The sequence below is a fragment of the Canis lupus genome, chromosome 28, assembly GCF_011100685.1.
Source record: "Canis lupus familiaris isolate Mischka breed German Shepherd chromosome 28, alternate assembly UU_Cfam_GSD_1.0, whole genome shotgun sequence".
Taxonomy (NCBI): Eukaryota; Metazoa; Chordata; class Mammalia; order Carnivora; family Canidae; genus Canis; species Canis lupus.
In genome coordinates this window covers 19,032,861-19,046,305 of record NC_049249.1, presented here as the reverse complement: position 1 = coordinate 19,046,305, position 13,445 = coordinate 19,032,861, and the positions used below count along the sequence as shown (strand labels likewise).

The 13,445-nt window shown below is 38.5% G+C and overlaps 1 protein-coding gene across 1 annotated transcript in view; it reads left to right on the top strand.

Moving 5' to 3' along the window:
• SORCS1 (sortilin related VPS10 domain containing receptor 1) overlaps positions 1-13,445 on the top strand; it is a 499,230-nt gene that overhangs the window by 264,085 nt on the left and 221,700 nt on the right. Inside the window, 1 exon segment of the mRNA XM_038578743.1 lies at positions 5,474-5,573. Within this exon segment, the coding sequence (XP_038434671.1) occupies positions 5,474-5,573 (100 nt within the window).

Here is a 13,445-nt window from a genome sequence, read left to right as displayed (position 1 = left end):
TTGTCTGTAACCTGTGACTAATATCAGTGTCCATCTCACGGGCTTCTGCTTGTGAAGGGCTTAGATCACATTGGAAGGACCTGGATAAACATTAATTTTTATTATCGGTTAGGTTTCCTAAGCATAATAGTGCATTCAGGAAATCCTAGCACACTTGTTATAGAAGCAAAATGTGGAATCGTTCACTCTCAAATTCCAGTTCTTACCCTTACCTCTCCAGTTCAAGGCCCACACAAAGCTACTAGGACACATACCCTTTAAAATGTGATAGACTAGGGGGACCTGGGTGGATCAAGGTTGAGCATCTGCCTTTGGCTCAGGTTGTGATCCCAGGATCCTGGGATCGAGTCTCAAATCGGGCTCCCTGCAGGGAGCCTAGTTCTCCTTCTGCCTATGTCTCTGCCTCTCTCTCTCTCTGTCTCTCAAGAATAAATAAATAAAATCTTTTAAAAAATATGTGATAGACTAGATTTCGTTACATTTAAAAATGGTAGTAACTTCATGAATATTTTCTCTTCTAAAAAAGCCAAATCTAAATTATTTTTTGTGGGTTCATGTTGTGGGTTTCAGTAAGTGCTGGGTAAGGATACCAAAAATAATCAAGACAAAAATTAGTGATAAACAAAAGCTATCATTTAAAGATTGCCTATTACATGCCAGTCATTGTGTTTAGTACTCTTTATGGATTAATTTAGTTTACAAAGGATTCTGTGCTTATCTATTATCTCATTTGATGGTATATGATTATAGCAGTGGAAACACAATTACATTTTTATTTCTGCCACTCCCTGTGGAAACTAGTCATGCTCTGTATTGATCCCTTCTTTGAGTGTGATGGGACACTGCCGTCTGAAAGAGAGCCCAAAGTCTTAGAAGGTAGGTGGTGCCATGCAGTGGACGTGGTTTTTCCATCCATCATGGCAACTTGTTTCAGCTGTATGAATATAGTAAATACTTAAATAAAGATATAAATGTTCTAAAGGTCACTATTTAAAATATGTTTGCAAAAAGGTAGTGTAAAAAAAAAAAGAAGGTAGTGTAAGGGGATGCCTGGGTAGCTCAGTGGTTGAGCATCTGCCTTTGGCTCATCCTGGGGTCCAAGGATTGAGTTCTGCATCAGGCTCTTGCAGGGAGCCTACTTCTCTGCCCATGTCTCTGCCTCTCTCTCTGTGTGTCTCTCATGAATAAATAAAATCTTAAAAAAAAAAAAAAAAAAGGAGGGATGCCTGGGTGGCTCAGTGGTTGAGCATCTGCCTTCGGCTCAGGGTGTGATCCTGGAGTCCGGGATCGAGTCCTGCATCAGGCTCCCCACAAGGAGCCTGCTTCTCCCTCTGCCTATGTCTCTGCCTCTCTCTGTGTGTGTCTCTCATGAATAAATAAGTAAAATCTTAAAAAATAAATAAATAAAAAGGTAGTGTAAGGATTAAGGATCGAAAGCAAAAACATGAATGCCATAATTTAGTCACTTGCATATTTACTTTCCTGGAAATGCTTATTTTTTTAAGCTTTCAGTGTTTTCTTGCACAGCATAGATGTTGACAGAAACCCTGTTTTCCATCTGTATATAAGTCAACCTGTAAATAAAACCTGAAAAAATGTTTGTTTCGGAATGATATAAAAAATGGTACAAGTTGAGAATTCAAGGCTGTTTGTATTGCATCTTAAATGCATCTTAAATACATTTTTGTGTGTGACATATCTTTTTAAGAATCCTTTCTTTCTTTCTTTTTTGTCTTGACAAAAGCAATCACTTTATGGTTAACATAGGCTGGCATTTCTCTTTGCAAATTTGATTTGTTTTAAATATTTTTTTGTTCCCCTATTCTTATAAAACCAAGATTCATAATCTTTCTTTTGCCCTTTTTTTTTTTTTTTTTGGTCTTTGATATGCTTTTCCAAAGTATGTTGCTCAGAACACTAATTTAATTAGATATCCCTCAAGAATGAATCCTGTAATCAAATATGTTTGGAAAATGCTTCATGGAATATGCATGGAATATATTCACAGCATATATTAAAATAATAAAATTTGTGTATGTATATGCAAATAATAAAATGTATAAGTTCTGAAGTAGAGGAACATTAAATTTTGCCTTATCAAGCATTTCCTAACATTTTTTGATCTTGGATAACACTCCTCTCCCCTATACCTAGGGATGATACTTAAAATATTTAACAGCCAGTACATTGGCTCACCAGTCAGCCTGCTGCTCAACTGTCTGTCTCTCATCCGTTCTTTCCGAGCCCAGATCCCTAGGGGGCTGCAGTTCCCACCGTTGACCATGCAAGGATAACTGGAAGCATCTGTTATCTGGGAAGGGGAGTTTGCAGATGGGCACTAGGAATTGCTTTCCAGGGTGAGGTAACTTCTCCAAGGTCACTGTCTCCTCCACTGGGGCTTAGGCTGATTGGCACAAGCACTAACCAATCAGAGCAGGTGCTCCTCTTAGTGCTGAGCAAATTTCTTAAGGCCCTCAGCTGTGCCAACCTTCAATCTTTTGGTTGCTAGACTGTGAGGAAATCTAGGAGTTCTCCAAGAGAGAGGCCATGTGGTAAGACTGGCAGAAGTGCTCTTCAGAGAACTTAGTGCAGTAACTATTTACCAGCTGGTTTGCAGATATTAAATATTTTCACTTCTCTACCCTTGAATCAATATATCCTGGCTGACTGTTAGTTTTACCCATGATGCATGTAGCCTTCTATCTAATTATAGTTTTGTGGGACAACTTTGGACAACTGCTAGTCTGTGCCATTTGGGGCATGTGGAAATCCATCCTTTTTTCTCTGTTAATTATTATAAATGCCATAATGTTTAAACATGTAGCTCTTCTGGAATTGAGAATTAACAAGTTTTGATTCAGTTTCTGAGCTTTGAAAAATCAAGGGGCGAGAGTTGGCTTTAAACAATGGTGCCAGACAGCTTGAAGAATCTGGGCTCGTGATGTTACAATATGGGGAAAGTATCCAGTAACATATCAGAAGCTCTCTGAGAACAAAGTTCCTAATGTATGTCTGATCTAATCACTCTGTTAACATCTTGTCATGAGCTACACACACACACACAAGCATGAAAGTGATTCCATATAAAATCCTTATGGAGTCATCCTCATTTGCCCTTGTAGAGTATACATTTTGAATGTAAATGTATTCATTGAATAGCTCAAGGATCACATTGATAGAAATGATAAGAAACTCATTATTGCTTCCTCCCCCCGCCCCCACCATGGGCTGGTTTCTCTTTCTCTATCCTTCTTGCCCATTATCCTACTAGGAGAATTAAACCATTCTCTCATAATCCAACACAGTCCTGCTGATGTCCACCTATGGTTGGTAGCATCTGTCAATGTGGCAGTATTTGCACACTCTGTCCTCTTCCCATTGCCACCCCCCCCCCCCGATAGATTTTTGCATCTCTTTGTTCCTGAACTTGTAAGTATTGTTTAGAATCAAGATTAGAAAAAGTTATCAAATGAAGGGAGCTAGAGAAAGGCTAGTGAAGTTTCAGAGACTTGCAAGTCAGGAAGGAGAGAAAGTTGACCTAGTGAGGCCAGAGTAGGAGTGAGGGAAAAATAAGTAAAACACCAGGATTGGATTGAGTGAAGAAGGAAGTCTCAGATATTTCTTAGACAGGGGAAATTTCACATCTGCATGAGTTTGAGGGGAAAAAGATGAACATGGAAGGAGGATCTAAAGAAGTCTGTTGTAGTTCATGGATAAGATCTCCTGTGGAAGTTTTGAATGCTCTTCAAATATCCTTGGCTATTAAGCCAAAGTGTGTTTGATTGTGATAGAGCACAGGCTGGTCCAGAAGAAAGCCAGCTAATATTTGGGTAACACATGGTGCCCTCTAGTTCATGATGCTCTGGTTACTTCCCTTTCCTAAAGCCCTACCCATTTTCCATTTTCAAGTGTAGTAGTTCTTCAAGAAATTTTACCTAACACTCCAATGTTTACTGATTTGGAGCATCACTTTAATTCTATAAAGTGTTGACAATTATAAAATTATATATAATTTATTACATCATTTATTATATAGTTATGTATTATCTATAAATACAAATTTTAGGGGGAAAATACCTGGATCTCCAGCCAGATTAAATTCTTAATCCCTTAATTGCAGGATCAAATGTTTTTTATGCAGCTTTCCTGCTCCCCTGCCTGGTCCGGGATATATTCTTAATTCATGGTGATGAGGTTGTTAACACAAACTTCTTCTGCATAGTCTTTATGGCCTGTAGGAATTTGTACTTTTATCAATATCAGAAATGAATTAAAATAGTTACATTTTTGTGTTTGTATTTAAACCAACTGTATTTTCTAAGCCTTGTTAATTCATATCTATAGCATTGAACTTTAACACGTTATAGCCTTTTATTTCTGCCCTTCAAATAAACTGTTAGGTTTTTGAGAGTGGCAGCAATGTGTTGTATCCTGGTACATAGCGTAGGGTCTGGTACATTTTAGGAGTTCTGCGTTGTAAATGAATGAATAAATGAATTGGGATCTCCCATATCTAAAAGAAAGGCTAAGAGGAAATTGTATGTTTCCTTTAAATTAAAACATAAACAAGAGAAATACTGGGGTATAATATATAAGCAACACAGTGTTTAGGGCCAGAACACCTGGATTCAAATGCTAGCTGGCAGTTTTCCAGCTGTTTTCTTTGAATGGGTCACTTATGTTCTGTCAACTACTTTCTTCAAATACAGATACTATTTCCTCCTGCACATACATAGTTGTAATGATGATCTAATGAGATTACAATTTTGAAATATGAAATGAACTTTGATAGAAATGGTGATTAAAGCCCATTGATTCAGTCAGAATTAATAAGTTATTGACCAAGGACTAGACTAAGATGAAACTCCAAAAAAAAAAAAAAATAGGGTCAGTTCCAAGAAGTAACGTCCTCCTATCTCCAGGTTAGTTAATACCAGAAAAGGCCACTGAGTAAGATTGTGAAATTTCATGTATTATTAAGATGTTTTCTTACTCTTAAATAATAGGAGAAGACTAAATGACCTTTGAAGGGACTGGCCCGCCATTTATTCTATGACTCATGAAAGAAAACATAATTTGTACATAAATTAGGAGAACCTGCTTTCCCACTGTGTCAAAGATAAAGCAAAAGTTTGAAAATGTCAGATCTACATAAAAACTCTTTATTTCTGTGGTCAGTTCAAGAGACACCCTCATCTCTTAATCTTTTAAAATTAAGCACATCCTGTATGCCATGTACGTACATTAAGGAGCAGTAAAGAGATGGAGTTTTAATTTTTACCAATTCAATTTAAATGCAAATGTTAACCACTCACATGATGCTACTGTGTACATAATGAAGCATCATTATATACTACATGAATCATCTAGAAACCTCCTGAGAGCCATTCTACTATGTACAACATGTATTATGCTGACAAGCAGCCAAATGACGTATACTTCTATCCTCATTAATGCTCCTTTTGAATTATAGGTCAACTGATTACGGAACAACTTATGAGAAGCTGAATGATAAAGTTGGGTTGAAAACAATTTTAAGCTATCTCTACGTGTGTCCTACCAACAAGCGTAAGGTAAGGCCTGTATATTCAACGTGCTGCTTATTCATGACGTGATTCCTGTCTTGCTTGGCCAGCCTCTCTAGCTACAAAAAAATCTGTTATGGTTACACCGGGATTAGAGGTGTGAAGATAAGTTGATGGATATTAAGGTGGTGAGATGCCTGACACCTCCTAATTTTCAGAGCAACAGCTGTGAATGTAGGAGGGTGAGAGGCAGGCACATCATTATCATTTCTGAAAGGCAGCTCCAAGGAATGGGTCTCTGTGAGTGGATGTCAGAGCTCTGACTAGTCAGTCAACGAGAATCAGAATGAGCCTTGACAAGATGGAGGAAAAGGTGGGGTTTTCATCTGAAGTCCCCTCTTTTCCCTTGACATGAGTAAATAGATGAACTAGAATTGTGGTGAATGTGTCCTCCTGTAGCATGTTGGATATTTGCTTTCTGAAGTTTATTCAGCCTGCACACAAATGTCAGGAAGGAAGCATATGGAAGGAACCTTGGAGATTACCATATACTGCACCCTAATTTTAGAGATGAGAAAATTAAGGTTCAGTGAAAGGTAATGGTTTGCCCCACTGCAGAGTTACAAGTGCAACTGGAGCTGGAATTCAGGCTTCTTGGCTGGCAGTTGTATTGTTTCTTCTGCATTATACTGCTTCTGGTATAAGAGTTTACCTCCTCTTCAGAGAGAGATGTCATTTTCTCAAGGAAGACAATATTTGTTGTTTTCTAAATTTTTTTATTTATATATTCATGAGAAACATAGAGGTAGAGGGAGAAGCAGGCTCCCCATGGAGAGCCTGATGTGGGACTCGATCCCAGGACACCAGGATCAGGACCTGAGCCAAAGGCAGATGCTCAACCACTGAGCCACACAAGTACCCGACAGTATTTGCTTTTAAATGAGAAAGACTTATCCTTGTCTCAGGAGGAAAATGGCACTACATCCATTCTTTGGTTTTATAAACTTGCATCGTCAGATTCTGAATTATGACATAGAGTTTCTTTTTTTTTTTAATTTTTATTTATTTATGATAGTCACACAGAGAGAGAGAAAGGCGCAGAAACACAGGCAGAGGGAGAAGCAGGCTCCATGCACCGGGAGCCCGATGTGGGACTCGATCTCTGGTCTCCAGGATCGCGCCCTGGGCCAAAGGCAGGCGCCAAACCGCTGCGCCACCCAGGGATCCCTGACATAGAGTTTCTAACTATTGTGTGAATTACATGAAATAACAGTATCCATCAGGAAAGACAGAAGTGTTGGTATGTCCTAAGCTGTTGTTCTTTTATGATGGTAGCAGTGATATCTAGGTTCTCATTTCAGATCTGTCAGTAGTTACTGTTAGTGACCTTGGGTAGGTATTTCATTTTGTTATCTGACCTACGGGAGGTGGATGAGAACATCTCTGAGTGGTCATTCCTTAACTCTGGCTGCACATCCAAAGCACTGTTAGGTGATTCCCAAATGTGCAAGCCCTGGTCTCACCCCCCATTGCTCTGGATTAGAGCTCAGGCAACTGTACCTTGAGCAAGCTCCCCAGTTGTTTCTTGTATGCATCTAGGATTGAGAATTGCTTATGCAAAGTGTAACATTGCCTCTGGCCCTAACCGTTTCAAGTTCTTCATAGAAGCAGTATAACTTAGCAGCTGTGCATAGGCTCTGATGTCAGATGGTATGAGTGAAAACCCAGCTAAACCAGTTAATAGGTGTATAACTATGGTGATTTACTTAATGTCTCCAAGCGGTGTCATCAAATTTAAACTAAGGATAATTATAATTCCTACCCCACGTGAAAAATTGTAACTATTACATGAAATAAGGCATTTCAAGTGTTTAGCACAGAACAGCTAAGGCTCATCAGTGTTTTCTCTTTATTTTTTTCTCATCTGCCTCCTCTTCCTTCTTCATATAATTATTAGAAGTAATAGTTGTGATCATCTTCCCTAAATAGCAATGTTCCGTAGAATTTTCTGTAATGATAGAAATATTCATTTAAATTGCCCAGTACCTTAGACATTAGCCACTTATGGCTTTTGAGTATTTGAAATATAGCTAGTGTGACTGAAGAACTGGATTTTAAATCTAATTTAACTTTAATTAACTTAAATGTAAATAACCACCTGTGGCTGATGTCTTCAGTATTGGACAGCATAGCTCGATAATGTCAACCTCACAAATGTGGAGATACAGACCAAATGTTCCTTCTTCCTCTTACTGGCTAATTATTGGTCCATTATCAGTAGTTACATCTGAACAATTTGACCTGCTGTATATAGTCCTAAACTGAGGACTTACACCCGTAAGCTTTGTAATACGATTCAGTTATGTTTGTTAGCTTTGACTCAATTTTTCAATTCCCTATTGATGTTTCCTCTGGTTTCACATTTTTTAATAAATTTCCTTTAACAATCAACAATCTGTAGGTATCATAGGATACAAAGAGAAATAAATCAGCATTGTACCCTGAAAGGTCTTGTATTCTAGTAATAAATGCAATATGCCTTTTTGTCATTAAAAGGCCCTTTGACTCTGCTTCCACCTAACAGATGACTTTGTTACATTTACATTTTTCTATTTGTAAAGTGATAGAGGCAAAAACAAAGGAATTCCAGCTGGAAGAGACCTTAAAAATCGTTCTTAGAATTACTCTAATGTAGTGATAGTCATTGTTTTATTGATGCTATTAGAAAGGAATATAATAGGAACACCTGGGTGGCTCAGCAGTTGAGTGCCTTTGGCACAGGGCATGATCCCGGGGTCCAGGAAACCTGCTTCTCCCTCTGCCTATGTCTCTACCTCTCTTTCTCTGTGTCTCTCATGAATAAATAAATAAATAAATAAATAAATAAATAAATAAATAAATAAATAATGTTTTTTAAAAAAGGAATATGTTTTTTAAAAAGATAGTTTGCCAGAGCAGTGCTTGAAACTTGAGATTCTCAAGTCCAAATGCAGCTCCTAAGATGGGAAGGAAAGCTTAGAGGGAGTATAGCAAGGAGCCCTGCATTCTAACCCATTCACTTTCCTGTGCCAGCATCACCCAGGCTACATTTTTAGTCCAGTTATCTGCAAGGCTTTGAAAAGTCACTGGCCATGGAATTTAGCTAAAATTAAAACTTGGCAGACCCTATTTCGCGAGAAAGAGAAGTCCTTGCCCATGACTGTGAGAGAACAGCTTTCTTTGTGCCTTTTACCTTCCAGAAGCAGAGGTGGGCCTGAGCTGTTTAAATCACAATGTTTATGGGTGAACCTAAGCGAAGGGATCTTTTCCTGTACAGATAAATGAGGCCTTCAGGGTCACTTTCTGAGATGCTGATAGATTTAAGAAATATTGGAGGACGATGAAGGTCTTTACAATGGTGCAAAAATCAATAAAGTTGACATAGCAGTATATTTGTGTACAGTTTTTCTACTTATGAGGTGAATTTATCATCATGAAATATGTACTCCCCCCTCAAAGGGACCTACTTGAACCAAAGAGATAGTACCTGTACAACATTTTAAAGTGTGAATATATTTCCCCCCAATCAATGAGAGTTTATGTAAAAGAAAGAAAGAAAAAGAAAGAAAGAAAGAAAGAAAGAAAGAAAGAAAGAAAGAAAGAAAGAAAGAAAGAAAGAAAGGCAAAAACGAAGAAGAAAAAAGAAAGAAGTATCAGGCTCTATTAATTATGCAGGACAAAGGCACTCAAGTTCATGTCCGCTGCAATTCTCCTAGGACTTGTGCGTCCTCCAGTGAAAAGGCAGGCTCCTTTCTGGGGTTGTATTAATTCTTTTCCGTCCCTAGGGTGCTATCTAGCAAGTTAACATCTTTTGTACCAGATATGTCTCTCTGCTTTTCACATCAGTGGGAGCAACTGGAATAAAAGTGACATCGGGGAAACTGCCTTGCTTTCCCAGAAACCTGTTTTGCCTTCACATGCTTACTGCTATTTTTAGCTGCTTGTGAGGACAAGCCCAGTTCTTCAATCAACGTGTCTCCAACAGCGGGCATCATGCCCTGGCTTTGCAGACAGCTTGTTAGGGGCATGACTGGGATCAGAGTCCAGAACAAAACAGGCCCTTATTTACAGTTTAAATTAATGATCATCCATTGGCTATTTCTCTGCAAGCTGCTGTAAATGACAGTGGCTTTCCTTGGATATGTCTGTTACAGTAAAAACTGTCATCTCATCGTAGGCCAGTCTAGGAAATTTTGACTAAGAGACAAAGAAAGCCTACTCCCGGATATAATCCGAGCTCATGCAGCCCCCTTTTCATCAGAATCATACACGCAGCCTCTGATAGATGAGGTGGGCCAAAAGAACAAGGATAAGAGGATCCTAGTGCCAGAGGAGAGGAAGGCTAGCTGTCTGTCACCGTGTCTCCAAAGGAGAGCGTTCTTCACCTGGGTCCCTGATAAATCCCAAGGCTTATTGGTGTCAATATGTGGTTTATTGTCCCCATACATATAATCTTCCATGAGAAGGGATGATTTAACCTGAAAATGAGCAGCTGGGATTGGGACAGTGATGGACAGAACTAATACAAATATAACAAAGACAAATAAAATCAGTGCTGAAGTCTTAGTCTCAATATTAAATTCTCACTGAGTTTATTTTTATTCTGCCTACAAAGAAAACTTGAATACTTTGGGTGTGTCTGTCAGCAATACCTTTCCTATTACCTCCAACTGACTGTAGCTGGCCTCTCTTCCCAAGGTGAGATATAACATCTTCAAGGATTAAAGAATGCAAAACCTCAACTGGAATTCACCCAAGTTGAATTCACTGGGGGAGAAAAGATGGGAAAAAAGTGTTTTGTATTTTAAAAACTTGGACCATCCAGTTCATGTCAGTGTTCTCTCCTTGTGCTCTCCATGCAGTATGTTCTCAGCAAAGAAGAAACCTAGAGAGTATTTGCTCTTTATTTTTCCTGTGCCCCTTCGTACCCCAATTTCATCTCCTTTCCTTGTTATTGCCACTTAATTAATACTTTTCCTGCTGAGAGAGCCTTCCAAGACTTTCATCCTATAAACAGGACCCCAGCTTCTCAGACACATTGATCATTGTTGTGGGTCTCTTGGTACAGGCCAGCATTAAACACTGTTTGCATTTTCTCCAGATGTTTAGGTTTTAATTACCTTACTGTATGTGGCACTTTCTAAATAAGCTTTTGATTATTGACTCTTTGCCTCTTCTCTTTATATCCAGGTCATGCTTAATTCCTCTTGTCATTTCCTCAGGAGGTGTGTGTGTGTGTTTGCGTGTGTGCGCGCGCTTGCGCACGCACGTGCGTGCATTTAAAGTGGGTGACTTTGGGGAACAGGGAAAAGGTGTGGTTGATAGCATCTGCCAACTTCTCTTAGGAAAAATATGGAATCATTGAATCAGAAATGAAAAGATGTCACAGGTATTCAGATTCTTCTTTTTCAGCTAACAGACATGGAAACTGAGTCCTTAGAGTTTAGTGACTTGCCTGATGTTACAGACAACTGGTGAAAGAAAAGCTGAGGTCATTAGACCTTTAAGGTGAACCATTGGTTCACGAACTCTAATCAATTCCATTAGTCAGATGTTCTCCCTCCGATCTTCCAGGTATCTGCTTCTCTTTTCTAGCACTTTTCTCTCACTCATGATGAGTTGGCTTTGAGCCTGTCTAATGCCTCATTTAGAATGAGAGGTCACAGAGGGATAAGGTCCTCCTTCACCAGCTTCCTCGGCTGTAACAGGCCAAGCACCCTGTCGTGGAGTATAGTAGGTGTCCAACACATTGCCGAGGATTTAACCTGAACTCGATTGAGTTTGGGGCTCCTAGGCTGTACTCGAAAAGCAAAGTACATTGTAAAACCAGTTATGACTCATTTATTTTCTCTAATTATGAAATTAATTCTTTCAAGTGAATAAATAAGGATAGTAAAAATCCCTGTAGATTTTAGTCATTTCTAGGCCAAAATGTATAATTTTATCTTTTCTAGCCAAGAAGAGCATGATTAATATTTAAAATGCCAGGACTTTGCATAGCACTCACTCGACATTATCTGGCGAGGCCAAGGGGAACTAGCATATTGTATAATACATCAAAGGGGGTACATGACATTTCCCTTGGCAGACATTCCGCAGTTGCTCATTCCACCCTAACTCTTTCATCTGTCCCTTTGTACACAAGATCATGCATTTGCCTCTCATCTTTTAAAAATAACATGTATTTCATTCATAAAGAAGTGCAATGCATGAACTCAGAGACATAGAGGAAGTGGCATTTTCCAAAGTTGCCTACACTTAACCTGGGCAATGATGGCTAAAGGGAAAGACCATCTCCTTTGATCCTTCCTGGGTACAGTTGAGTGTGTATACTGTTTGAGTCCATCAGGCTCTGTTCTGTTCTCTTCTTGAGCATTCAAAAAGAAAATCAAATCCAAGAAAACATGCTGCATGTACATTTTTTTTTCCTCTGGGTAATTTTCCAACAGTCATCCTAGCCATTGGGTTTCAAACAAGTTACAGAATAATAAGTGCAAAGCACTCTGCTTGAAATGGGCCAAGTGCCAGGACAATGCCCACTAACAAAGTCACTCATCACCCACAACATGGACTTGGAGAGCCCTCTGGGACTCCTGGGCTCCACAGGGCACAGTTGGGGAAAAAATACTGATGTAGTCCATCCTGATCATCTGTATATTAAACTATACCTGGAATGCCATGCACCTTGTACAGTATTATATTAAGTCAAAGCACCTGGGATAACATTCATAAGTAAATGTGAATAAAACCACAAGCTTTTTGATTTGAGGACATTATGATAGTTTAGTAGGTACCTAGTTGATTTTTATTGAATCTCATCTGTGTAACACTGATGTAAAAAAAATAGGTTTATAATATAAACTATTTACATATTAGTAAATATATGAAATAATATATCAGTTCTCAGAACTGATCCAGTTTTGTAACAGATTACAGTTTTATTTCATGTAGAATTAAGTAGTGCTAAGTACTTTTTTGTTGGGAAGAAGCTTCTTGCATAATTAACATTACATATTTGTTATTCCTTATTTGTAAGATGTGTCTATTACATATCAGCATCTAATACATTAAATATTAATCATGAGATGCTGTTTAAAAAGTTATATCTGATGAAGATCAAGTTTATAGGATGTTACTCTTAAAATTCAGAGTTTATTAGTCCCAGTCATGTTTTAAAAATATGCAGGTAGCTAGCTAGACAAATAGGTAGAATGGTGACAGATCCATAGATCAACCTTTCTAAGTTTTGATAATGCTTTCTGGTTGGCATCAGGTAGTATTTCTTTGACACAGTGGGGGAAAATTTAGAACTCTGTCTTTTGGTTTTGTTCTTTTTAAACAAATGAAGCTAATCAGGATAAATATATCTGAATTGTTATAGTAAGTAATAAATATAGTCTGAATTGTTCTCCAAATATTATGAAGTAAGACCAGTCCAGAAACTGCATGTTTCTTCTACCACTGGCTGGGTCTGAAAAGGCAGGTTGCCTCTGTGGCCACATGAACAGAAGTTTTCAAAAAGGAAAGGAAGCCTGTATCAGAGGCTGATCATTCTTCAAATACGCACAATAGACTATCTGTTTAACCTTCTGTGGGGAACAGTTTTTTGTTGTTTTTCTTTTTTTTTTTTCGTTTTCTGTCTGCCTATTTTAAAATTTATTTTTGCCTCATCATCTGTCCTTATTAGAAGTTGTATTCTCTGAAGTCTGGCTGGCCTAATGTTAAATGCCCATCCATTACCCTTTTATGAAGGTCAAATGCATTATTTCAGGTTGGTTCCAAGTTACGCTCTGCTGTGGAAAATGGTCAGAGGTCTTTTCAACATTCTGGTCTGTTTGCTTCCAGCATACTCCCTGTGGCTTCTCAGAGGTTTCCATCATC